The sequence below is a fragment of the Parus major genome, chromosome 3, assembly GCF_001522545.3.
Source record: "Parus major isolate Abel chromosome 3, Parus_major1.1, whole genome shotgun sequence".
Lineage (NCBI taxonomy): Eukaryota > Metazoa > Chordata > Aves > Passeriformes > Paridae > Parus > Parus major.
Genome location: NC_031770.1, coordinates 11,562,206 through 11,589,906, shown reverse-complemented (window position 1 = coordinate 11,589,906; position 27,701 = coordinate 11,562,206). Strand labels below are relative to the sequence as shown.

General features: G+C 44.2%; 2 protein-coding genes across 2 annotated transcripts in view; both read left to right on the top strand.

The window, feature by feature from the left end:
• Window positions 1-12,751, top strand: part of TTL (tubulin tyrosine ligase) — a 28,373-nt gene extending 15,622 nt beyond the window's left edge. Inside the window, exon 7 of the mRNA XM_015623058.2 lies at window positions 9,682-12,751. Coding sequence (XP_015478544.1) covers window positions 9,682-9,799 — 118 coding nt within the window. The 3' untranslated portion in view covers window positions 9,800-12,751. The remainder of the gene's footprint in view (window positions 1-9,681) is intronic.
• A 436-nt stretch (window positions 12,752-13,187) lies between these two features.
• Window positions 13,188-27,697, top strand: POLR1B (RNA polymerase I subunit B). Its single transcript, XM_015623256.3, has 15 exons — window positions 13,188-13,338; window positions 13,416-13,583; window positions 15,563-15,709; window positions 16,437-16,569; window positions 17,584-17,720; window positions 18,191-18,414; window positions 19,174-19,345; window positions 20,584-20,755; window positions 21,554-21,835; window positions 22,402-22,535; window positions 22,979-23,149; window positions 23,739-23,895; window positions 24,510-24,706; window positions 25,102-25,355; window positions 26,166-27,697. The coding sequence occupies exons 1-15, from the start codon at window positions 13,195-13,197 to the stop codon at window positions 27,043-27,045; spliced, it is 3,372 nt and encodes a 1,123-aa protein (XP_015478742.1). The 5' UTR covers window positions 13,188-13,194; the 3' UTR covers window positions 27,046-27,697.
• The last annotated feature ends 4 nt before the right edge of the window (window positions 27,698-27,701 follow it).

Genomic DNA, 27,701 nt, shown 5'->3' with positions numbered 1-27,701 from the left:
TGGGTGTTTTTGTTGGGCCTGAGACAAAGCTCATGCCACAAAATATTGACAAATTGTAGGCAAATTTTTCATCCCGTGCAGCAAAACTGACCAATGATATCTCTGTAGTGGTTCTCTTCTATTGATGGCTGGAACTGAAAAGGCAAATTAAAGATGCAGTGGAATGTTGAAAAAGCAGTCTTTTAAGTCGATGACCACAAGAGGCTAGGCTCTTGGAGTCATTGAAAGAGAAGGAAGTCCAGGTTGCAGGGGTCCCATGTCTTCTATCACTTCCTTGATCTTTCTCAAGTCATGAAGTGATCTCCAGGAATCAGAAGTTTTCTTGTGAATAACAAACACTGGGGAATTCCAAGGGCTATTTGTGGGCTTGATGGGACCTTTTTGTAATTGTTCATATACTAATTTTTTGAGGGCACTTAGTTTTTTCTCAACTGGAGGCCTCTGACTCACCCAGACAGGGTTGTCAGTTTTCCATAATAGCTTTAGAGTGGCAGGTACCACCGTGGCTCCCATCAAAAACTCACTTCTGTTTTTGTTGCCCACTGAGACAGTCTCTCCCCCATGCTGTGATGGGTCCCTGCACCACAAAGGGACGGATGTTCACTGTCTTCCCTTCAGGACCTGTAACAGTAATCATGAATTCACTTTGCAGACGCAGCATGACTCTTCCAGTTCCTGTGAGAGCACCCATGGGTGTCACTAAACTCCAATTGCTGGGCCAAAACACATGAGAAATTACAGTGACACCTGTGCCAGTGTCCAGCATGCCTGTAGTGTTAAATGTTTTACCACAATGTGTTAGACTGCAAGTCAGCTGTGGCTGTTCACTGCTGACATGTTGTACCCAAAGGACATCAGGCACAGGGCGAAGGCTCTCGAGGCATTTCTCAGTACACAGCTCGCTTAGTTAAAAGCAGAGTCTCTCAATATATCTCTTGTTTAGCTATAGTCACTGGCAATGCAATAGCAATAGGTATTAGTGTTTTTGGTTGAGTTACCACTGGAGCACTATAAGCAAGAGCTAAAACCATCAACTCTCGTTACAATTTACGGAAACAACAGCTGGAAAAACTGAGAGTCCAAGAATTACGTTCTTGTCTCTGCCTGTAATTAAAAAGTCTTGTCTCTGCTGTGAAGTACCAGTAACTCCTGTGGGTATAAATTCATGGCAAGAGTCTTTTTAAAAGTATGTTAATTTAGAAGTTGCCAGTTCACATCATGCCCCTGGGGGTAATAAGTCGGGGTCGCTTGGGAGGTGGCTGGCAATTTCAGAAATTGCACTTGGTTTGTGTTTTCTTGTGACTGAGCTGCCATTTTTTGTTTCATCACGCGGTGGCGCAGCACACTCTTTTTTGGGTTTCCCGGCAGAGAGTTATTTACCGTCGATATCAACTTTGGAGCCACAGTGGTTCCATAATGCCTCCCTTTTCTGCACCGAGGGCAAATATTAGGTAATTTTGCATTTTTCATTGCCTCATTACAGTTCTTTTTCAAATGACCAGGTTTTCCACAGTTAAAACATGGCCCTTTAATGGGCTCCACTTGTAAAGCAGCGGGAGTTTTTGCAGTAATTTTTGTCTGAGACTCCGTGGCTCTTTCGAGTTTATTTCCCAGCGAATCTTGGGATTTTGCTAATTGTTCCCCCAGTGCACTCGCTCATATGGTCATGATATGCTGTGGAGTGAGCAGTTGCTTGCAAGCAGCAAGCATTTGTGGCACTGTTGGTGGCTGGTCTGGTAAAGTTAGAATGACCTTTTTGCATTCACCATTTGCATTAGCAAAGGCAAGGTTTTTAATTAAATGAGGATGTGCGGCTCCATCAGGACACTGCCTTTGAACCGCCTGTGTTAAAATGGTCTAAAAAGGCACCATAAGGTTCAGTTTTGGCTTGTGGAATCAGAGAATAGGCATTTTTGTGGGCTCTCCCAGGCTGCACAGTTAAGAGCCTTACATGCTGCATTTTTAATATCTCTGAGCACCACCCTAGGCAAACCTTATGCTTAATCCTCTGCCTTATAGCTGGGGGGATCTCCAGCCAATTGACCGATCCTAAGCTGGGCATTAGGACCTCCAGCATAGCTCCCTATCAATCTGTAAAGGTGCTTCTGCCATTCTAAGCCCTATAGAATATACTGCGAGTTAGTTAAAATCATAGACAAAACATTACGACAGTCTGAAGGTGTTAGGTCGTAAGAATCATATATACTTCTCACCACATTATTAAAATACGGGGAGCCCAATCTGAAATCTTTAATAGCTTTTCTTAACTCTTTAATGTCATAATGTGACAGAGGTTCCCAATGGTGATTAGTATTATTTCTCCCATACCTAGGTGGAATAGCAAGGAGCTCTCCATATGATGAATTAAAGTCTTTATCTTGCAGGACTTTACATCTTATCTTAGCCCAATCAGTAAGTCATTCTGAATTATTTTCTGGTTCCTGTTCAGTATTCACGGGGCCAGGATGTGACAGGTTAAACTCTTCTTCCCAACTAGAGTCTGTGAAAGGCAGAGGTGCCATGCCCCGTTTGGGGTCTCTGGTTAGGACTGAAGGTGGGAGAGGTTTGGAGGCCACAGCCCAAAGCATGGGGGGATTCATGGATGCAATCGTGGAAGCTGAGGGCTCGATTATTTGTTTAAACATATCAGTCAGAGCAGGCAAAAGCTTTGCAGCTGAATGGTCTCGATTTATGGTAAAAGCATTTTATAATTTGAGTCCAGCCCAATCCCATAGAGAAAAGGTGAATACAGAAGTGTCATCCACAGTTGGAAAGTGCCTTTGAACCCAAGATAACAAATCTTTTAATTCTTGTTTTGAAATGTTACAGGAATTAGATCTGATCAGAGTCTTAAGGGTCTTACAAACATCTCTGGGCTCTTTGGACATCTTGTGCCCAATCATGTTCCCCAAATCCTACCTGTTGTCATGCAGCAGGTGATAATATCGATCTCCCTCTGAGTGGAACCTGAGGTGCAGAGATCTCGACTGCTCCTTCCTTAGAGGAGAGCTATGAATCCTTAGGGTAATTCCCCGCTTTCTTGCACTCTCCAAAAAGCATTCCAACCGCTTGACAAATTAGCTGAACACTCCTGAAAACACCAATTAGCTTTTGTGACACAGTGCTCTTAATACTTGCAACACAAATCACCCTATTATTTTACCCCACGTGGTCTTGCTACAATGCATCTTTCACAGTTCTGATTCTCCAAAATACCTGGTCTGTTTGCAAGGACATCCTTTGACACTTCTTTCCAGATCAATCTCTCCCTTCTCTATTCCATGGCCTAGCTAAGTCAGCACACCTTATCTCAGTGTTTGCATACAAATGTACAAGACTATGTCAGCTTTCAGTCAGGCCTTGAGAATCCTCTACAATTCCATTTCTCATATTTCCCCCTATTTCTTGAACAGTAAAAATTTCTTTGATGGTCTTATTCATCATTTGCTGCATGCAGTGAAGTACACAAGGCTCTACCACTAATATTGCTACTATAACAATCAATACATATAAACCTATTTTGCAAAGTTCATTTAGCCAAGGTGTAAAGCTCCATCCTTCAAACAAATCATCTAACCACGATCCATCATCTGTTTTAATTTGATTTTCCAGATCTTTCAGTTTTTTAAGCTGTTTGTGGATGGATTCTGAATGGTCAGGCAAATTCATGCAACACAATCCTTCAAATTCTTCACAACCATGTCCATGTGCCAGTAAGAGAAAATCGATGGCAGCTCTGTTCTGTAAGGTTGCATGTCTAACAGCATTAACATCTGTCATCACTAATTACAGGAAGTGGCATTGGTTTCTTTGCTCAGCCAACACCCCATCAGTCTAATTGTTTTGATGCTACAGCTGAGGCAAGCTGAGATAAAAACACACCTGATATAACTCATTTTGCAGGGCTTCAGGGTTTAAAATTGCTATTACATTTTTTTTTAATAATGATAGGCAGACCTCTTTCCTCTATATTTTCTCTTGATGGCCTTTTTAACACTAGGTGCTATCACAGTGAGCTGTCTTATGCTACTTGGGCCACCTTTAATTTTTAAGGGAATGCCTTGCCAGGCTCTATCTGCACAAATGAGCCAATACTCTTTTGGCAGTTGCCATGGGAATTCATCAAGATCAAGAGTCTTGGCCTTGGGCGGCACAGGGGTGATACACTCGCACCAAAACCTCGAATTTCTGCACAGAGGATGATGGGGAGTAACATTTAATTGTGGATCTCCTTGATACTGAAACTCAGCACAAAATTCCATTGTCAGAGAACCAAGAATTTCCACTTCTTGATGTTCAAAGGGTGCTTTAAGAAGATCAGGGGCCCAATGATACCAGTTGGTTACAGGATTTGTCTTGTTGGCAACTGCACACCAGTAATTGTCAGGGCCACTCTCTGGCTGGCACTGGTACACTGACCAAGCAGTTACAAAGGGTTTGTCTGGGCTCAGATTGGTCAAACATGTGGTGTCTGAGCCTGCTGGCTTGGCCAAAGCAACCCAAACATTTTGGTTTTTGGTTGATCTACAGGCATATCTGCACTGCAAAAGCAAGCAAGCAAAGCTAACAAGCACCAATACATCGCTTGATCTAACTCCAGGTTTTTGTTCAGCTACTCTTGGTGAAAGGCTTTTCCATGTATTTCAGTTTCCAAGCAAATCTTTTGGTACTTTCAGCTTTTGTGTTTTCCCAAATTTGTTCAGGGACTGGACAACTATAAGGCACTAAACTGTCCTGTTTACACTCAATTTTGCAAATCTGGATGTCTTGGGATTCTTTTTAACACAATGGACACCATGCTTTTGCCAAAGGAGCTCTACAAAACCAACAATTTTTACAGTTTTAACACCGACATAAAACCCAAGGCTTGCAGTTTTTGCAGGTTGGGCAGGGGATGTTGGGCATGAGCCGTAGTCTCTCCATGTGGCTCACAACAACGTGCTCATTTCCCTGCTTGTGGAATTGTCAGCACACTCTTGTGCGTGATACGGCTTCACGCTCTCAGCTGGAATCCACTTAGGTNATCCTAAATATTTACAGGGTGGGATTTCTTGTATTTTTGATGTAGTAATTTCCAATCCAGCATTTTGAACTTCAGTGATGACACTGTCTGGAGTCTGTTCTGTTTCTTTTTGAGTTGGTGCTGCAATGAGCAAATTGTCCATGTAATGTCAAATCCTTGACTGTGGGTGTTTTTGTTGGGCCTGAGACAAAGCTCATGCCACAAAATATTGACAAATTGTAGGCAAATTTTTCATCCCGTGCAGCAAAACTGACCAATGATATCTCTGTAGTGGTTCTCTTCTATTGATGGCTGGAACTGAAAAGGCAAATTAAAGATGCAGTGGAATGTTGAAAAAGCAGTCTTTTAAGTCGATGACCACAAGAGGCTAGGCTCTTGGAGTCATTGAAAGAGAAGGAAGTCCAGGTTGCAGGGGTCCCATGTCTTCTATCACTTCCTTGATCTTTCTCAAGTCATGAAGTGATCTCCAGGAATCAGAAGTTTTCTTGTGAATAACAAACACTGGGGAATTCCAAGGGCTATTTGTGGGCTTGATGGGACCTTTTTGTAATTGTTCATATACTAATTTTTTGAGGGCACTTAGTTTTTTCTCAACTGGAGGCCTCTGACTCACCCAGACAGGGTTGTCAGTTTTCCATAATAGCTTTAGAGTGGCAGGTACCACCGTGGCTCCCATCAAAAACTCACTTCTGTTTTTGTTGCCCACTGAGACAGTCTCTCCCCCATGCTGTGATGGGTCCCTGCACCACAAAGGGACGGATGTTCACTGTCTTCCCTTCAGGACCTGTAACAGTAATCATGAATTCACTTTGCAGACGCAGCATGACTCTTCCAGTTCCTGTGAGAGCACCCATGGGTGTCACTAAACTCCAATTGCTGGGCCAAAACACATGAGAAATTACAGTGACACCTGTGCCAGTGTCCAGCATGCCTGTAGTGTTAAATGTTTTACCACAATGTGTTAGACTGCAAGTCAGCTGTGGCTGTTCACTGCTGACATGTTGTACCCAAAGGACATCAGGCACAGGGCGAAGGCTCTCGAGGCATTTCTCAGTACACAGCTCGCTTAGTTAAAAGCAGAGTCTCTCAATATATCTCTTGTTTAGCTATAGTCACTGGCAATGCAATAGCAATAGGTATTAGTGTTTTTGGTTGAGTTACCACTGGAGCACTATAAGCAAGAGCTAAAACCATCAACTCTCGTTACAATTTACGGAAACAACAGCTGGAAAAACTGAGAGTCCAAGAATTACGTTCTTGTCTCTGCCTGTAATTAAAAAGTCTTGTCTCTGCTGTGAAGTACCAGTAACTCCTGTGGGTATAAATTCATGGCAAGAGTCTTTTTAAAAGTATGTTAATTTAGAAGTTGCCAGTTCACATCATGCCCCTGGGGGTAATAAGTCGGGGTCGCTTGGGAGGTGGCTGGCAATTTCAGAAATTGCACTTGGTTTGTGTTTTCTTGTGACTGAGCTGCCATTTTTTGTTTCATCACGCGGTGGCGCAGCACACTCTTTTTTGGGTTTCCCGGCAGAGAGTTATTTACCGTCGATATCAACTTTGGAGCCACAGTGGTTCCATAATGCCTCCCTTTTCTGCACCGAGGGCAAATATTAGGTAATTTTGCATTTTTCATTGCCTCATTACAGTTCTTTTTCAAATGACCAGGTTTTCCACAGTTAAAACATGGCCCTTTAATGGGCTCCACTTGTAAAGCAGCGGGAGTTTTTGCAGTAATTTTTGTCTGAGACTCCGTGGCTCTTTCGAGTTTATTTCCCAGCGAATCTTGGGATTTTGCTAATTGTTCCCCCAGTGCACTCGCTCATATGGTCATGATATGCTGTGGAGTGAGCAGTTGCTTGCAAGCAGCAAGCATTTGTGGCACTGTTGGTGGCTGGTCTGGTAAAGTTAGAATGACCTTTTTGCATTCACCATTTGCATTAGCAAAGGCAAGGTTTTTAATTAAATGAGGATGTGCGGCTCCATCAGGACACTGCCTTTGAACCGCCTGTGTTAAAATGGTCTAAAAAGGCACCATAAGGTTCAGTTTTGGCTTGTGGAATCAGAGAATAGGCATTTTTGTGGGCTCTCCCAGGCTGCACAGTTAAGAGCCTTACATGCTGCATTTTTAATATCTCTGAGCACCACCCTAGGCAAACCTTATGCTTAATCCTCTGCCTTATAGCTGGGGGGATCTCCAGCCAATTGACCGATCCTAAGCTGGGCATTAGGACCTCCAGCATAGCTCCCTATCAATCTGTAAAGGTGCTTCTGCCATTCTAAGCCCTATAGAATATACTGCGAGTTAGTTAAAATCATAGACAAAACATTACGACAGTCTGAAGGTGTTAGGTCGTAAGAATCATATATACTTCTCACCATATTATTAAAATACGGGGAGCCCAATCTGAAATCTTTAATAGCTTTTCTTAACTCTTTAATGTCATAATGTGACAGAGGTTCCCAATGGTGATTAGTATTATTTCTCCCATACCTAGGTGGAATAGCAAGGAGCTCTCCATATGATGAATTAAAGTCTTTATCTTGCAGGACTTTACATCTTATCTTAGCCCAATCAGTAAGTCATTCTGAATTATTTTCTGGTTCCTGTTCAGTATTCACGGGGCCAGGATGTGACAGGTTAAACTCTTCTTCCCAACTAGAGTCTGTGAAAGGCAGAGGTGCCATGCCCCGTTTGGGGTCTCTGGTTAGGACTGAAGGTGGGAGAGGTTTGGAGGGCACAGCCCAAAGCATGGGGGGATTCATGGATGCAATCGTGGAAGCTGAGGGCTCGATTATTTGTTTAAACATATCAGTCAGAGCAGGCAAAAGCTTTGCAGCTGAATGGTCTCGATTTATGGTAAAAGCATTTTATAATTTGAGTCCAGCCCAATCCCATAGAGAAAAGGTGAATACAGAAGTGTCATCCACAGTTGGAAAGTGCCTTTGAACCCAAGATAACAAATCTTTTAATTCTTGTTTTGAAATGTTACAGGAATTAGATCTGATCAGAGTCTTAAGGGTCTTACAAACATCTCTGGGCTCTTTGGACATCTTGTGCCCAATCATGTTCCCCAAATCCTACCTGTTGTCATGCAGCAGGTGATAATATCGATCTCCCTCTGAGTGGAACCTGAGGTGCAGAGATCTCGACTGCTCCTTCCTTAGAGGAGAGCTATGAATCCTTAGGGTAATTCCCCGCTTTCTTGCACTCTCCAAAAAGCATTCCAACCGCTTGACAAATTAGCTGAACACTCCTGAAAACACCAATTAGCTTTTGTGACACAGTGCTCTTAATACTTGCAACACAAATCACCCTATTATTTTACCCCACGTGGTCTTGCTACAATGCATCTTTCACAGTTCTGATTCTCCAAAATACCTGGTCTGTTTGCAAGGACATCCTTTGACACTTCTTTCCAGATCAATCTCTCCCTTCTCTATTCCATGGCCTAGCTAAGTCAGCACACCTTATCTCAGTGTTTGCATACAAATGTACAAGACTATGTCAGCTTTCAGTCAGGCCTTGAGAATCCTCTACAGTTCCATTTCTCACACTAGAACTTGGGGAGCTTTCTGTGTACAGGATGCCCAGTTCACAATGTGGATCATGGTGCAACTACGGCCTTGCACCTTCTTGTCTTGCTGTATGGGTAGAATTTGGCTGTTGCTGGGTGGATTTGGATTGCAGCAGTGCCCTGTTTGTTTTGTACCTCTTGGAAGAGCAAGGGCTTTGTTGGGCACTTGGTAGATTGAAAGCAGCTGAGGTAGGTTTTGGCTATTTGTGACTTCTCCTGTTCAGGCTTATTTATAGCACCTGTATCACACAGCTCCCATTTAAATAGGAAAAAAAAAAATTGGCTGCTGTAAGCAATAGCATTCCCAGGAGTTGAAAAAGCATCTTACTGTTACATAGCCCCAATGGCATGGTGTGAAAGACACTGTTAATCCTGGGAGAAACGGCTTTGGTACTAAATATGTCCCAAATGCCAGCACATTCAGGGAGATTACACATGCATTTCCTTCAGCAGAAAATGAAGCTGTTGTTAACTCGTCTCAGACACTTGTCTCTCTTCTCCCTAATGCTGCTGTGCATGAGCTGTGCCATGGTGAAACACATCCCACACATCTGAGGGTACTGTGAAGCCCCTGTGCCTGGTCAAAAGCTGATGTGTACAGCTGCACCCCAGCACACTATTTCATCAAACCAGGAATGCTTCAGAGCAGCCCCTCTGGGGCACATTCCTGTGTGAGCAGGGTCTGGTGCAGTAAATCCCAGCTCCCAGAGCTGGAAGGCTGGTACAGGGAGCCCTGAGATGTTTTCTGCCCCTTTGCATTTTGTGTAGACTCAAGTCTGGGGCCTGAGTCTTTCTTTCTGCAGCTCAGAAGCCTGACCTGACTATAAACATAGATAATGGGTTTTGTGGTGATTTGTGAAAGGGAGCAATATTAGGAATTATCACCATGGAAAAAGAAGGTATTTGTTGTTTATACAATGAGGTGGAAGAGATACTGCTCTCCTGTTTGCCACTCTGAAACTCCTTGTAATGGGAGTAGGATCTTGTAGATCTTGCTGGGAAAACGCATTTCTACATAAAAATTGGCTAGGGGTCTGCTGGTTTGTCCTCTCTGGGTATCTGATTCTCTCTCTCATCTCTTAGGAAGCTGTATGCAGAGCTCTGCCAAGGAATTGTGGATGTAGCCATCTCCAGCGTTTTCCCCCTCAATGACACTGGGCAGAAGATGAACCAGTCATCATCGATCTTCATCAAGCTGTGATGACGACACAACTGCCACTGCTGTCAACAGGAGAGACTGCACCCCTCGGGTCAGCACAGCTTGGTGGCTTATCTCAGTAACATGCCAAAAAGTGATAGAGACAGGCTTCATATTTTATGGGAGACCACAGGGAAAAACAACAAAACAGGCATCCTCACAGAGCTGTGATGAGCCAGAGCTGCTCAGATAACTCTGCCTGCATTCACCAAAATCCACTTTAGAAGCAGTTCCTGTGACTTTGATACCTGAAACAAATCTCTCTGGGAGTACAACAAAACAACCTTAAAATGAAACCCCAGCAGGGATACTGTAATGCTGTATTAGCTCCTCCTTTTCTATAGAGATAACATTGGGTTTTTTTAAGGGAATCGAGTGGAGAGAACGATGGAGTTGTCCTCCTCCTCCCGCTGTGTTTATTCTTTCCTCACCTACTGCATCATTAGTGCCTTAGCTCGGCTCCAAATAGGTGACTCCTTTCCTTTGTTTCTGCTCTGTTACATAGAAAGGAGCAAGCTCTCCTGGTGCCTAAAACCAGGAACACCAAGAAGTCAGTTTCCTTAGGTCATTTTCCAAGCTGGTTGGCTGAACACCCAGGCAATGGCTGGCAGAAGGGTGCTGAACTGCAGGTGGTGAATTAACCCAAGCAAGGAAGGCGATTTTCTTTATTTATAGCTATCCCTTTTCCTATTGAGATTTGAATCAGTGTCTGTCCCAGTCTGAGGCAGTTGGATTCTGCTTAAAAGAGGTAGAGAGACCCCCCTCAAGCTCACTGGCAGGCTGTAGGATTTCTAGAATCACCTTTGTGCTGTTTCAAGTAGCAGAAACCTGATTCCAGTTTCTTCTGAGGCACTGCAGTGAGTTTAGGCTCTTCTCTGAGATTTCACCTTCAGGATTTACTTGAGGCTTGAACCTGAAACCTTTCTACCCAAATCCTGTTTAATCCAGCCAATTTTATTCTCCTCTGTTTGACAAGTACTGCAATCTTCTGCCCTGATCACAGTCCACAACTTGATCCTAGCTAGGAGGAAGGTGGGTGAGATTTTGTAGACCAGTAGACAGACTCCTGTTTGCCACACACATGGGAAATCAAGTCCTTTGGGGGGAAGGAGAGGTTTAATTCCTTGAGATGTCTGAATTTCAGAGCTAACATCTACTTCAAGTACAACCTACATCCCTGTCACATTTCCTGCTTTGTGAAGTGTGTCTGAATTTGCAGTGTGAGCCCAGCACATCCCCCTGGCAGGGAAAGATAGTCATGGAAAAAAACTGGTTCCTGCTCCCCATAACAAAGAAACAAGAAGACATTGTGGAGGTTACAAGCTGCCTGTGTGTAATGGGAGTGCATCAAGCAATGGAATTTCTGCCTTCCTCAGGAGAACCTGGCATTTTGGTGTACTCATCTCTGCTTGTGATGGAGATTTCAGAGGTCTTCATGCAGCAGGCAATCCTGATGGGAAGGGCTGGGTGATAAGCAGGGAGAAGGGTGTGGGGGAAGGTTGGGGGTTTAAGCTTACGACAGCACAGAGGTGTCAGAATTTCACTGCAGTCTGTGTGAAGTGTGGTGGTAACTCACAGAAGTAAAATACAGGCTCTTAAGGGATGTTACTCAGCTTGCAAAGTTCACCACATCTCCACTGATACTTTCATGTTAGCTTAGCTGAGCTTAAAAACTGCACGTTTTTTGCCCAGCAGTGGGAAGACCTCAAAGCAATCGCTCTCATCCAGGATGTGCCTGAGGTGACAGCTGAGCTCTCGTAAACTCCAGGAGAGATGGGAACAGAAAATTTCCCCCATCACAATGACCCAAGAAATGCTCATTTTCTGGGATGCTAGACCCATCCTTCTCCTCAAAAGGGAAATTCAGATAATGCTTGGTGGTAGAGCCAGAACTACAGATGATGCAACTATTCATAGCCTGCCTTTCCAGCTGGGCTTGGGGGAGGTAGTGTTTCAGGGACACTTGAATCCTCTGTTTGCTGAATTTTTCAGGAATAAGCAACATCCTCTGGAGGAAAATGTGTATTTTCCACCTTCTCTCAAAGTGCCCCCCAAAATAAAGCACAGAAGGTAAATGATAAAGGACAGAGAGCACAGTGCCTAAAGTTTTACCCAAAATACTAGCTATGAGGTGGAGTAGAGGATGTGTGTGTGTGGCTGGGCATTGCAGCCATGGGTGCACCTTGCAAGTGATGCTCACAAGCCCCTGTGAGACTTCCGTTTGTTTCTTTTTTTAGGAATATACAACAATAAATGTTTTCTAGTTTATTTCAGCTAAAAGGTCAATAGAAAAGGTCTTACTCTCTTTCCTGAGCTTTCACCCAGGATACTGCTGGGTTTCCAGAAGACACCTACCATATTGCAGAATGTCTCTAGTCTTAGTTGTATCCCTTCATGTCATCCATGAAGAATTTCTGGCCCAGGTGTTCTGGCTGCGTTGTCCAGCAGGGTCTGGTCCCACTGGACACTGGGTTTCAGGTAACTCCCATGTGGCTTGCTCCATACAAATTAGTCATGTTGTGCTTCTGCTGAAATCTGGTGGCTGCCCACAGTCCATGGAGAACGCCGGAGAAATCTAAGAAAGGCTCAAACGCTGATTTCATCCAGGTGACTGTGACCAGTGCCCTTCAGGACTGCTTGCATGTCCCTGCTCGCAGCATTTCTTGTTCCCCACACGCAGCTCTCTCCCAGGAGAGCATCTCTGTGCCGTTCATGATCATGCTCCATGACAGTGTCCGCTGTGGCAGCCCTTGGGAAAGCCTGGCGTTGAGAGGATGTGGGGCACACGGGGCACTGCCGAGCTGCCCGCCCGTCAGGCTCGGGCTCCTGTGTGCCCGGCTGCTCTCAGGCCAGCGTGTGCATGTGGGGCTGGCGAATGCCTGAGCTCCCGGCTCTCGGCTGAGCTCGCATCTATCCACATCTCTCCTAAACCATCATTAAAACATGCAAACCCCACGGCCTGTGGTGTTTCCTTGGGGCAGCGGGTCCCTGGGGTGTCAAGTCCCCAGGACCCGGGAATGGCGTCACCCCCTGGGCTGTCCCGGCAGCGGTGGGAGCTGGGGAATAGCGGGGTTGCTGGGGATTCCGGGCGTGCGGAAGTAGCGGAGAGTGATGGGGATGGCTGGATATCCAGGCTCCTGTTCCAGGGGCGCACGTGGCTGGGCGGGGGAAGGGACACGGGTGACAGGGATACAGAGGGTGCCGGTCGGGAGGAGCGCAGCTCGGGGGGCCGGAGCTGCAGGGTGGGCGCGGGGCGGGATTTGGGGACAGGAGTGGCCGCGGGATGGGCGCGCCCCGGGAAGGGCGGGGCCGGGTGCGGAGCGCACGCGCGGGAGGCGGCGCGAGCCCCGCACGCGGCGGTCCCCGCGCGCCGCTTCCCGTGAGGAGGAGCGCGCGCCATGGCGGGCACCGGGACGGAGCCGCGCCCGGACCCGCACCGCCTGCGGCCGCCGCGGCGTGGCACGACCCAGCGCGACCTCACCGCCGCCCACATCGAGTCCTTCAACTACGCCGTCAGCGAGGGCGTCTATCGCGCCGTGCAGGTGCGGGGGGTGCGGAGCGGAGGCCGCGGGGTCGGGCCCTCTCCCGTCCCCGCCGCGCTAACCCGATGCCATTGCAGGATGTGCCCCCGGTGGAGTTCGCGCTGAAAGACAAGCGGCTGGCGCTGGTGCTGGTCGGGGTGTCCATCGCCCCTCCCGCCGTGCCGGCCGGGACGGTGTGCCAGGAGAGGAGGGTGTTCCCGGCTGAGTGCCGCGGGCTCCGGAGCACCTACCGCGGCAGGATCACCGTAAGTGCCAGCGCCCCTCCGCCCCGCACTCTCCTGTCCCCGTCCCGGCCGGGCCCCGCACTCTCCTGTCCCCGTCCCGGCCGGGCCCCGCACTCTCCTGTCCCCGTCCCGGCCGGGCTCCGCTCACGCCTGTCCCCGTCCCGGCCGGGCCCCGCACTCTCCTGTCCCCGTCCCGGCCGGGCCCCGCACTCTCCTGTCCCCGTCCCGGCCGGGCCCCGCTCACGCCTGTCCCCGTCCCGAGCCTGTGCTGTGGTTAAAGGCCCCTTCCCGGCTCACCGGTCTCACGGGGTGTTCAGGGAGCGCTGCCCCGCCTGGGCTCTGGGGTGTTGGTGATAAGTGGCCTCGCTGTTTTTTCCCGCACATCAAGCTTGTCAGTGGTCCCGGACCCACTGCCCTTCTTTCCCGTGTCACGTTTCTCTCCCTGCAAGCAACCAGGCAGCTTGGAAGACCTTGGATGGAGACCCATGTCATCCCAGAGAGCGGCATCATCCAAAACTTGTTTCTACAGGAATCCAGGTTTCAAAAGCAGCGTTGCTGCCATACAGAAGTTTATAAATCTCTTCTGTTCATAGGTTCCTGGTTTTCTTGACGTGCTTTGAAATTTGCCCAGAGAGGAAGCGTCTCTCCAGCAAGTATTTTCCTTTGCAGTGTGAAAGGATTGCACGTTGCTGTTTTCTATTAAAATGGTGTAGTTATGTCCAAGCTGATTGCTTATGTGAGGCACCTGGTGCAAGGGAATGCTTGCTTGGAATTTCAGGTTTTTGCTTGTTTTTTGTTTTTGTTTTTTTAATTATTATTATTTCTCTGAAGCTGTACATCTTACTATGATAAAAGCTGCTCTAAGTGCAGTACCTTATCTGAAAATGTAAGTGGGGCAGTGCAGGTTGTTCATAGCTGTATTCCCAGTCAACTTTAGATTTTCCTGAGCTAGAGCTGATTTTATTTTTCTTACCTGAACTATTTCCCATCTCTTTTTTTTTTTTTTTTTCCATTGTCTATATGTTTAATTATTTTTTGAATTCTTGGAGCAGTTAGAACAGTTTGCAGTGCCTTGTGCTGGGACAGGTTAACCTCTCTCTGTCCTTGCCCATGCACAGCTAAAAACAGTTAGTAATCATTCCCTGTTTCCACCGTGCTGCTTTAGCTCCATATCCCTCCCTCAGGGTAAGATGTGACCCCCATTCTGCTGAGCAGCTGTAGACCCTTAATCATCACTTCAGGTGCAGAACAGACTGTAGCAGTCCCTGTGTAAGGCTACCCCATCGATTTAAAGGAGCACAGTAGCATTTAACTTCCTTTTTCCAGTAATTTCTGAGACTCAGTTTACTCCTTTTAGCTGCTGCCAGGTGTTGAACCCATGTTCTTGTGTTGCAGTGCCAATGTTTCTTCCTTGCAGGACAGCAGATCTTTCAAAGCCCATCATTCTGCACAAAAAGTTAGGATTGCTTGCTCCTACAGTCTTCCTGCTGACCCACTGCCAGAACTTATTAATAAATTTTCTTTCCTGCATGCATTTCTTTTTTGCTTTTCAGATTACTCATGAGCATGCTAAATGAAGAAAGATTTCGTCAAGCCTGTAGTGTAGATGTCTTTTCAGTGAACACTTGCTCTCTTCTTTTGCTTTTAACTGTTACCTCCTGACGTTTCCTTTCCTATCCTGTGGCTGCCTTTTTTTATTTAGGCTGCTCTGTTGAAGGGTGTGAAAGACAAAGGAGGCCAGACCAACCCTGTTGGCTCACACAGCAGCTTCTTTACCTGACTCTAGACTTGTATGATTTTCTTCTGTAAACCCACGTTGACTGTTCCCCGGAGTGTAATCTTTATGCATGTATCTACTGTCTCTTTTTATTATTACTACCATTTTACAGTGATACAAGTCTGTTCAACTGCTTGTGGTTGTAAGAAAGGTATAGGTAATATAGCAGGAAATAATAAAAGAGCAACTTAACTTGCTTACTGTTGGTGTTGTATCGTTTTAGGCCGACATCAGCTGGTCAGTGAATGACATGCCACAAGGGACTATCAAACAGCCATTAGGGTATATTCCAATCATGGTCAAGTCCAAATTGTGCAACCTGTGTGGTTTTTCTCCACAAGACCTTATGCAGCACCATGAGGAGGAAGAGGTAATGGGGATTTTAAGGGTCAGGAAAGTCTGTGTTTTACCTGAGCAGTCCCTCCTATCATCTTCTCTTTGTGGGCTTGAACATTTATATTTTGTTTCAAGTGGCTTGAACATTTATATTTTGTGTCATTTTCTTTTGAAAGCAGATAGTTTTTGGGGGCTTGATAAAGCAGCTTGAGAAGTTTGCAGCTGTGGCTGTTGTTGAACTGAGCGATCTGCTTGGTGCCAGTACTTACAGTTTTGGTACAGAACCTCTCGGCTGCTACACAGCAACTGAGAGTGCTGTGAAGGGGACTGCAGAGAGAAAGATTTGGAGAACAGGCCCTGAAAGAGACGTTTCCATTCCAAATTGTCTTCTGCTGCTTTTTCCCTGTCTCCCCCATAGCATGTTAGCTGTCTGTATTTGAAAACAGAATTATTTAGTGCTGCATTTTGAACTCACAGAAAAAGAGAGAGCAAACTACAAAAGAAAATCAGAAAAGTAAGTTTGTATGTGACCAGACAAAGATATTTTGCTCTGAAAATCCTTCTGGTTTATAAACTCAAAATGACAACTTCAGAGAGTGCATGCTTTAAAAAGTTAATGTCAGCTCTTCAGAGATGCTTCACTGATCACAAAGGTTTTTTCTTTCTCTTAAGTTGTGGAGCATGCATCCTTTTCCTTGCAGTCTGCTACATTTAGACTTGAGTTTCTAAGTATATTAAAATGGTTTTTCTTCTCCTGCCAGGAAATGGGAGGCTACTTTATAATCAATGGATTAGAAAAAGTAATCAGGATGCTGATTATGCCCAGGCGAAACTTCCCACTTGCGATGACAAGACACAAGTGGAAAAATAGAGGCCCTGGTTTCACAGAGTATGGTAAGCTCAGCAGTTTCCTGCAGCATCCTACTAACAACTGCTGGAGGACAAACAGGAGTGACCATCTGTGGCTGAATTTTGGTAGTTTGTTTTGTTACAGTTCTTGTGTAATGTTAATATTTTTTGCTGCACATACGAATAAAGGGTAAACACACCACCATGGTGGTACAAGCAAGAAGCAGGGACTTGCCTTGTGGGAGCTGTCTGAGCTACCTGTGGGGAGTGAGATTTTATTCCAGGCTTTGCAGTACTTGTCACCTTTTGTTCTGTGAACAGTGTAACTGAAACCCCACAGTCAGTACAAGTCAGTGTAATCCACTGAACTCATTTCACTGATTTTGTCAATTCTTCATGGAGGCAGATTTAATATCCATGAAGCAGAGTAAAATTATGGTGCATGGCTGCACCTTCTCTTTGTGTATAGTCAGCAAAACCAGTTCAGAATTTAATTAAGCCAGAAAATGTTAAATAGCATTTTAAACTCGGGTGTTGCCAGTTGCTGATTTGATTGGACCATGGTGCTTGAGCACACACTGTAGTTCCACACTAGTTTATTTCAAGGTAGTGCCAGATTAGATGGTCCTTTTTTGTTTTATTTGTCTTTGTCTTGCAGTGGATAGCATGGAACAGGACCAGGAAACACTGCTGCAGCACTGCCACCCAAACACAGAGATAAGAGTGGAATTAGGAGCTATACTTGTGTGTTACTATGTCCTACAACTGAAGGTTACAAACAGGATAACTGAGGCTGGGGCTTTCTTTAAGAACTTTCTGCATCTTCCAAGCCTCAGCAAATGTGCTGGCTGTCTTGAGGCACAGCCCTGTTTAGCTAAGGGCTGAGTTGAGCTGGTGTGTTTATTTGAAACTGACACTGTTGTGAGCGATCTGCCTGGTGTTCTCAGCCATCAAGTACCAACATTTCTCTCATGAATTGTCTCACACCCCTTTGGACATGACACAGCGATGCATCCACTTGGTTTAGTGCAGCTTATGCTGATGTTGTGATATTTGCAGGGGTGGTGATGCACTGTGTCAAGGATGAGCATACTGCAATAAATATGAACCTTCACTACTTGGAAAATGGCTGTGTCATGGTGAATTTCATTTTTCGCAAAGAGTTGTTCTTCCTCCCCTTGGGATTTGCTCTGAAGGTAAGCAGTGAATGCTTCTGGTTTCTATATTGAATAAATACAGAAGTTCTGCAAAGCATTTTTATTTTAAGTAATGAGAAGAAGCTAATACAACTTGGAGTATTTTCAGTCAGCCTTCCTATTCTGATTGGAGAAAGGTGATCCATCCTAACTGTGTAACGCTGCAATCAGCCTGCAGCAGAGAAAGTTACTGCAGGGACAAGAGATGAGGGGAGAGTCACACCCTCATGGTTTTGTGGGTTTTTTTCTAATGAATGGTCTGAATAGAGATCATTATCAGTGTATGAATATCCCCTGCATTACTCTCTAAGCATCTCAACTGCACGGCATTTTGCAGTTTTCATTGTGGAAGGGCATTTCTAGAGCACTGAAAACCTAAATCATGGTGTGCCTTAGTTCTTTAGTTGTATTTTGTAGACAGATGTTGTTACAACCTTATTTTTCTGTTCTGATAAACTTCTGTCTCTCAGGCATTAGTTAACTTCCCAGACTACCAGATTTTTGAAGAGTTGGTGAAAGGAAGGGAAGATGACACCTTTTTTGTGAACTGTGTTACTGAGATGATGAGAGCAGTGGTGGATGCCGGCTGTTTGACACAGCAAAACGTCTTGGATTACCTGGGAAAGAGCTTCAGAGTGAAACTCAACCTGCCTGAGTGGTACAGCAATGAACAGGCTGCAGATTTCATTCTGAGGTCTGTATGTGGATGTGATCCAGTGTCATTGTGTTGAATTTATAGGCCTATGTGAGAGTATTATGATTATATGTATTTAATGGTTTGACACAAGTATTCCCAAAATAGTTTCACAAGAGGGTGACAGTTTTTATTTAAATGGAATTTTTGTGATGTCATTGATGAAAAACATGAAGGTTGAGGAAGAGAAGGTTAAAGCTTTCTCTGTGACTGCTTGAGGATACATTTGTTGAATAGAAATACTGTGTTTTATTACCAGTTTCACACAATCTCTGTCAACTCTGAATAACTTTTTTATCTGTTAAAAAAGCAGAAAAGAAACGTTTTAAATTCTTCTTTCATTAAATAAGTTAGAAAGCAGAGGAAGAATGTGCTTTAAGACTGTCAGTGTAGCAGGCATTCAACTAAAAAAATTCATTTTTCTGGTAAAGTAGGTGTTTGCTCTTCCTCCAGCTTTAGGAATTAGGTATGGTTTTCCTTTTTTTGTTTGTGCTAGGCTGTTGCTCAGCCCACAGTTTTCCATACATGGCTTGATAACAGTGGAGATTTGGAGTTTCTGTGGCAGAACACTGATAGTGCTAACAAAAATATTTTGTAGTTTACATCTACTTTCCTTGTTTGTTTATCTTGCCTTAAGCCTTGTCGTTTAGGCTTTTTTATTTTAAAAAATAGTTTACAATTATTTAGGAGAAACTTGAAGGACATGAAGCTAGCATGAAGAGATCATGGTGGTTGTCCTCCTTCTTTCTCTTCCTTCAGCAATTGTATCTGCATTCACCTGACCAATAGAACTGAGAAGTTCTACCTGCTCTGTATGATGACCCAGAAGCTCTATACTTTTGCCAAAGGAGAGTGCATGGAGGATAATCCAGACAGTCTCATGAATCACGAGGTGCTTACCCCAGGACAGCTTTTCCTTATGTTCTTAAAGGTGAGGTCATGGCTCCCACATCTTTAAAATATTTTACAGATCAGAAAGTTAAAAACATTCTTTTTACTTAAACAGGCAACTTACTACTAATATAGTAATATTAGTAGTATATAGTATATATTAGTAATATATATATTATATTATATAGTATATATTAGTAATATATATATTATATTATATTGTATTGTATTAGTATAATATATGTATTCTATCCCACATCTTTAAAATATTTTAAAGATCAGAAAGTTAAAAACATGCTTTTTACTTAAACAGGTAACTTACTACTAATATAGTAATATTAGTAGTATATAGTATATATTAGTAATATATATATTATATTGTATTGTATTAGTATAATATATTATATTATACTAATATATATTATATACTAATATATATTAGTATATAATATATATATATATATTAGTATAATATGTATATATTATATTAGTATAATACTAATATATTCCAGTTCAATTTATAGGGATATGTAATTTTAGGATGCTGGGAGGAGAGTAGTCATGTCCCATGAAATTCTCTGTGGAATAGTAGTTCTCATCCCCAAATAAGATACTTCCCTGAGTTATTACATAATTCTTTAATCTTTCTTTTTACATTTAGCCAGAATTTTCTTTAGCATTGTTTTGTTGAAAGACTAAAAAACTCCCTGCTACTTGAGTGGCTTTAAAGTGAACTTGGGGAAGCATTTTAGTGCTATATAGAATAGCTACCAGGAACCAGAAAAAGTTGCTTTCCTGCCTAGCCCTTGTTGTCAGATCAGCAGGGGACTGAGTTAACAGCCCTTTTTTTTTTTAATCCTAAGATCCTCAATAGTCTAAAGCATACAGTAGACACAGTGTACACTGTATGCAGAGTTATCCTTGTGGTCAGATTAGGTACAATTTCTGATTTGGGTTTTGTCTGTTCTTTATGAAATTTTGTTATTGTACTTCATTTGCCAGATTCATCACCATTCTGGGTGGAAGTGATTGCCAAGCTGTTGGGTGGGTGTTTTCCTTTTAGTTCTGTGTTGACATATACCATCAGCATCTTGATAGAATGAAGCCAGTGTTGGAAATAAGTGTGGAAAACTGTCAGTTCATTAAAAGTTGTCCATGTTGCTAATTTTAGAGGAGTTCTGTAGCATGTGCAGCTGATGTGCTATATTAGAACTGATGTTCTAATTCAAGCCTTTCCTGTCCTGTCTTAATTTTAAATCTCTCACTTTTAAACCGTAGGAGAGGCTTGAAACCTGGCTGCAATCTGTTAGGTTTGTTTTGGAGAAAAAAGCGGAAAAGGCAAATATCAACCTAAATACAGACAGCCTGGTGAAGGCATTTGGCATGGCACCAGACTTCACCAAGCCATTTGAGTATCTGCTTGCAACTGGTAACCTGAGGTCTAAAACAGGTAAATCTGCAGGCTTAAGATGCCTTTTTTTCCTGTAAAACAGAATGAGAAACAATGTAAATATGAGCTCTTAACTGGAAACAACCGCTTGTAGGCAGGCTTTGTACACACATGTAACTGAATTGCTAAAAGGGGTTTGAAGAAAGGGATTGTTGAGGAAAAAGGCAAGATTTATGCACAAGTATACGCATTGTGCATGGTATAGAACAGGTTAGTTATGAAAGCAAAGCCTCTGCCCAGATGAAAAATTGAAATGAAATTTAGCATTGTCCAAAACAGTGACCATAATTTGATTTGCTTTCCCAAAGATTATTTCTTCCTAGAAGGTGCAATGTAAGACAGAGAAGGGACATTTTTTAATCAGAACTTCACTTAGTCATATGAGCTTAAATGGAGAGAAACTGGTTTGCTGATGTATATTCAGATTTATCCAATGCTTCCCTGAAGTGTCCAGTATGACAGTGTTGTAATGGAGTGCCAACTAGAAAATCAAATTAGATGAAAAACCTGCAGAATTTTGGTAAAACATACCAGCTGCAAATTCTTAGTCACTTCACTGGCAATTGCATCCACATGTTTATAAAAGGAGCTAGATTTTAACAAATAGCTTGGAATTTAAAGTCTCTAGGTCTCTTACAGGTCACTGAGTTGCCTGTGCACGTGCACCTCCCCTGTTGGGGTCCAATGTGAGCATCTTTAGGGGTTGTCAGTGAAAAATAAGAAGCTGTCTTGTAACATCATCCTGTATTTGTTCAAGCTGGATGAGGTCCTAACATAAATCTCACCTTTGTTCCCTAGGGCTGGGCATGTTGCAGGACAGTGGTCTCTGTGTGGTGGGGGACAAGCTGAATTTCATCCGCTACCTCTCCCACTTCCGCTGCATACACAGAGGGGCAGCGTTTTCCCAGATGAGAACCACGACTGTCCGCAAGCTGCTGCCCGAATCCTGGGGCTTCCTGTGCCCCGTGGACACCCCGGATGGAGAGCCCTGTGGGCTGATGAACCACATGACAGCTCTGTGTGAAATCGTCACCGAGATGGTGCCCGTGGCAGACATTCCACCTTTGTTATGTTCCCTGGGTATGTTTCACTGGCCTGGTGGTTCAGTGAAGTGTTCTCCTTTCTTACCTCCCTGCCCTGCAGCCCCATAACTGGGAAAGGTTCTCCACACAGCATCACAGAACACTGCTCAGCTGAGAAGGTGAAGTCAAGTTTGACCTGTACATACTGGGCTTCTGCTTAGTGGTTAATAACACATTGCTTGTATAGGCACATCAGCCTGTAAAATTCAATGTCAGTGTCTCTCAGCTGTGTGCTGTAGTGTGAGCATGTTCCCTGAAGGACAAGGAATTGCACAAGGTATTTCTCACAGCTCTGAGAAACTGGACTAAGTGGTAACATTGTAATTAATTGAATTGAACTGCAGTTCACTTGTGAATGACAATCCTTATTTTAGTCAGAAAAATGAGGAGAGGAGTGACATTCTAAGCTTTTAATTTTCCATTGAACCTGTCTACGGCTTTGCCAAGAATTTTTTGATATCTCAGAAAGTTTCTTGGTGTGAGCTGAGAAGTGCAGAAATAACTTCTGTGTTTTTCTTGCTTTTTTTTTGGCTGTTCCTTCCATCAACCCCCCTCTTCCCACAGGTGTCACCCCCATTGATGCAGCTCCAAGCCAGCCTTACTCAGAGTGCTACAGAGTTGTGCTGGATGGCTCCATGGTGGGCTGGGTAGAGAGGGAGTTGGCTCCTGAGATTGCAGAAACTCTCCGCCATTTCAAGGTTTGTTGTCTTGTTTGAAATGTTTCTTAGCTAAACATCTTCAACATGCAGTGGTCAAAAATAGGAATGTTTAGAATTTCTTAGACATCCATTTCTTTCTTTCTTTTTTTTTTTAATCTGACCCAGTAAGTTATTTTTGGTTGTGTATTAGTACTGAAGTGTGCTTTTGTGTTACCTTTTTTTTTTATTCATATGTTTCATGTGTTGGTTTATGAAGTTACAATTTTTGAAAGACCCTTTGCTTGGAGAAGGTAAGATAAGACATATTCTGTCTTTTTTTTTTGGACTTGGAGGTTTTTCTGAAAGTACTTCTAAGAACTCTTCTCCACAGCTTTTTCTTAGTGGCTACACCTGTGGTTGACATTTTCCTTGTGTGACCAGGTGAATGCAGTTTAGTTAAACTTGGTTTGTGTTTCTAGATTGTTATTTCTTTGCACCAACAGATAACACAAGAGAAGAGATTTCCTGCACGGGCAGAAGTGGTCCTTATCCCAATGACAGGAAAACCCAGCTTGTATCCTGGGCTCTTCATTTTCACTAACCCTTGCCGGATGGTGCGGCCTGTCAGGAACCTATCCTATGGAAAAAATGAATGGATTGGGACTCTGGAACAGGTGGGATTTGCATATTCCCATGTTATGGACGTATCTGGCATCAAAAATAGATTTGGAAAATATTTATGAAAGGAGCTGAGGATGAGGCTTGTGTTGAAGAGCTAGAATAGGTGACAAAATGGGGTTTTTCACTCCTGCAAATCTATTTCTGGTAAATATCGTAGCTGAACTGTAAAGATCTTTTTAAGGTCTTCAAATCTTGCCTCAGTTATTAACTCTGTGAAGACTTGAGGCGAAGGATTGCTGTGTTGTGTGTAGCATGTCATCTTGTGCTACATCCCATTCACCAAATGGCCCCTGGGCAGCCAAGCAGTGGATTGCTGGAGAGCTCATCCACTTTACTGTTAAAGTGGGAGACAGAAAGGAGACACATTACTGCAGTTCTGTATTTCAGGCTCTCTTCCCTTGCAGCTAATCTGTGATAGTGGTTTCCCAGCTGTCTGATTTGTTTGCTAATACACTACAGTGCAGACAACAATCACAGCTCAAACTGGAATGGATAGAAAGCCATCAGAGACAGCTTTGGGTTTTTTTTCCTTCCCTTTAAAAGAAGGAAGTGAACAAGCATTATCCAATTTGATGTTTGCAGATCTTCATGAATGTGGCAACAATGGAGTCAGAGGTGGTGCCTGGAGTGACCACTCACCAGGAACTCTTCCCTCACAGTATTCTGAGCGTGGTGGCCAATCTCATTCCCTTCTCCGACCACAACCAAAGTCCACGGAACATGTACCAGTGCCAGATGGGTAAGAGCTGTAGTACCCAATGCTGCAAGACCCTGGGCAACAAGGGGATTAGCACTTCATTAGCACCTCAGGTGTATTGAATTTCAGACAGTATTACCACAAAGGTGTCCTTAAAACACTGCCTCTTTCTTATACTTTTCTTCAAATAGCAATATGACTGTTCAAAATTCAGTTCCCTTGCCAGGATATTGATGCTGCAGAAGCAAATGGTTTTTGGCCTGGAAATACGTAACATGGGCTTCACTCTAGGAAACATTGGGAAGAAGACACACATACATCTCCCCAAAAATGACAAAACAAAAAATCACACAAAAAAAAAACTTCCCAAGTAAGCAAAACCAGAAACACCACACCATCCTTAGTGGGGATTTTGAAACTTCAGAAAAGAAAACAAATCTTCAGAAAAGAAAACAAAATTAGATGTAATCCTTATGAAATGCTGTGAAAGGAATTGAGTATTGTGGTTATAGAAAAATTATAGCCAGGCTTAGGGCAATTACTAAATTCCAAGGGGTTTGAGATTGATAATCCCTCTAAATTAGGAAGTATTCCCAGCTTTTTTCTTAACAAGATACACAGAGAAATAAATCCCAGGTTTCCTGCCTTCCCTCCAGGAAAGCAGACCATGGGGTTTCCTGTTTACAACTACAAGGATCGCTCAGATAACAAGCTGTACCACCTGCACACCCCCCAGAGCCCTCTGGTGAGGCCCAGCATGTATGACTATTATGGGATGGACAGCTATCCTGTTGGCACCAACTCCATCGTGGCTGTCATCTCCTACAGTGGCTATGACATGGAAGATGCAATGGTAAGGCACCAGAAGGAAAAATCCTGCTGTCCTGTGAAGGAATTTGATGTGGGACACTGGGAGTAGGGGTGATATTCAGCTGAAAACCCCCACTTTCTATCTCTGCTGGTCCTCACACTTTTTGGGCAGATTCAGCAGCACAGTGGTTGTGCTGTTACAGTAGGCAATGCTGGAGGTGCTGGGAGTAGAGCAGAGCTTCATTTGTCCAAGGCAGTGGCCTTCCAGCTTTGAAAAATACTGGAGTTACATGAGGCTTGAGCTTTTTGTAATGGTGACTTACTGGGAGGCTTTAAAAAGACAATGTTTCCATTTTGATCTGATGCTTACCTTTGTAAATATTTTCTTTTTTGAAGTTTTCAGCAAGTCTTTAATAGGTTTTTGTTTCTCCTTTTTAGATTGTAAATAAATCTTCCTGGCAGAGAGGATTTGCTTATGGAAGTGTAATCAAGGTGGAGAGCATTGACCTTTCCCTTAAAGCCAGCAGGGCAGGCGATAATTTAGTATTTGGCATCAGGCCTAACGATCCAAACGCTGGGGAGAAGCTGGATGCTGATGGACTGCCTTTTGTTGGGTCTATCCTGCAGCCTGGGGACCCCTTCTACAGCTTCATGAACCTCAACACAGGGGAGACCTTCACTGTGTACTATCCGTAAGTCAGCCTGTCACTCCTGTCCCTGCTCACCCTGTGGGGAGAGCAGTTGGCTCTTTCCCTGCAGATGTTCCCTTTTCTCCTCACATAATAGTATCCATGGCATCACAGAAGGCATGAAGTTCATGCTTTAGGTGACTCCCAGGCATGTATCACATCTTTTCTCTAAGCCAGTGTGTGCTTCAGAGCTGGCTTATCCCAAGAGGATATTTTTTTGGTGATTTGCCTGTGCTGGTTGTATGTGGACATTGTAACAGTTAAGCCTGCAGCAGACCCCTGGTACATGAAATGTCAGGCTGAGGGCTCATTTGGAGAAGGAGCACACCCCTGAACAAGGCATTTGTCAAACCTCACACTTTGCCTTCCCTTTCTGTTTTGAACTTCCCTCTCTACTGAAGAACTGAAATCGGGTTCTTTATTTTAGGATCCCATCAGTATGGTGTAAATTATTGGTGGTAGGGAAAGGAGATGCTGCCTTAGTACAATGGAAATGGCAGTGGGGTGCAGTTTATCAGATACAAAGTGTGATACAGATGAACCAAGTTGAAATGATCCTTATTTTAAATCATGGGTGGCACATGATTGCCTGAAAGTGGTACCTGAATGGCACTTGGAAGATGCCTTTGTATTGCTTCCTTGCCCTGATTCTTAGTCCAAGTTCCCTCACTACTGAGTACTACATTGAAGAATGGTGGTGTTTCTCAGCTGTCCCAAGGCATTTGATAAGTGGTTTATGTTTTTTGTTTCATTTTCCTTTCTAAACTAAAAACCGTTAGCAAACCTGACACCTTTGCTATGATTCCTACACAGGAGTAAAGAAGTGGGCATTGTGGATAACGTTAGGTTGTGCAGCAATGACCGTGGCACTGGGAAGTTCAAGAAGGCTTGCATCACTGTGAGGGTTCCCCGAAATCCCACTGTTGGAGACAAATTTGCCAGCCGTCACGGACAGAAAGGCATCCTAAGCCAGCTCTGGCCCGTCGAGGACATGCCCTTCACAGAGAATGGGATGGTTCCAGACATCCTCTTCAACCCTCACGGCTTTCCCTCCCGCATGACCATTGGGATGTTAATTGAGAGCATGGCAGGGAAGTCAGCAGCCCTGCATGGGGTCTCCTATGATGCCACTCCCTTCACCTTCACCGAGAAGAAGTCTGCTCTGAAATACTTTGGTGAGACTTTAGCGAGTGCGGGTTACAACTTCTTTGGGACAGAGAAGATGTACAGCGGCATCAGCGGGGTGGAGCTGGAGGCAGAGATCTTTGTGGGCGTGGTGTACTACCAGCGCCTGCGCCACATGGTCTCTGACAAGTTCCAGGTGAGGACCACGGGGCCCCGAGATGCTGTCACCAACCAGCCTGTCAAGGGGAGGAATGTGGAAGGTGGGATCCGCTTCGGCGAGATGGAGCGAGATGCTCTGCTGGCCCATGGCACATCCTTCCTGCTGCAGGACCGCCTGTTCAACTGCTCTGACGGCTCCGTAGCCTATGTGTGCACAAGCTGCGGCAGCCTGACATCCCCTGTGCTGGAGAAACTGTCCCAGTCCTCTGTGACCAGCAGCAGGAGGTATTCCTGCTCCCTCTGCAGCCAGGTGGACACCATCGAGGTTGTCCCTGTGCCCCATGTCTTCCGCTACTTTGTGGCTGAGCTGGCAGCCATGAACATAAAAACAAAGCTCAATGTGGAGTAGCTTGGTCCTTGGCAGGGTGATAGTTGGAGGGAGGAGGCATGTATCAAGTCTTGTCCTTGTCCCTGAGTTTCAGGTATTAAATCAGTTCTCAGGTTCTTCAAAAGAATTCAAGATTAATTTGATGTTTGTATTGTGACAAGGTGGTTGCCAAGCTGTAGGGCAATGAAAGATGTCTCTGTTGGTTTGTTTGGACTATCTAAAGGATCACCAGCTACTGAGTGAATGAATGTATGAAAATCATGCAATATTGCTGCTCCACCCAAGCTCCTGTGTTGAGAGTGATGGGGTTCTTTGAGTGCAGGCTGAAACTAGGTTTGAAGAGGTCATAAAACATCATGAAGTGAATGCTGGAAATTACAAAAAATATTTTTGGTTGTTTTTTTTCAAGAAAAATCTTTGAAAACTGTATGCCTTAACAATGTGTTCATGTTAAAGTTACTTTACATGTTTTGTTCAATACATGTGCCTTGGGTCATAAAGAAGGTGGCACAAAGTTCTGCTGTGTGAAGCCACAGCCTTGACTGCAAGTAACCAAGGTTCTCCTGCCAGGTGTGTCCTGGAAGTGTTCAGTGTCACCAAGCTGAGTGGTGCTGGGGTTTGGAGTTTGTTTTGGTGCATTTGGCTGAAGAAGAATAAAGCAGAGACATTTCCAGTCT

Bases quoted from the DNA above. Each gene is read 5' to 3' on its own strand.
- POLR1B (XM_015623256.3), top strand. From the start codon at position 13,195: ATGGCGGGCACCGGGACGGAGCCGCGCCCGGACCCGCACCGCCTGCGG. The intron at 21,836-22,401 runs GTATGTTTCACT...CTCTTCCCACAG, and splicing joins ACCTTTGTTATGTTCCCTGG to GTGTCACCCCCATTGATGCA. The intron at 24,707-25,101 runs GTAAGGCACCAG...TCTCCTTTTTAG, and splicing joins ATGACATGGAAGATGCAATG to ATTGTAAATAAATCTTCCTG.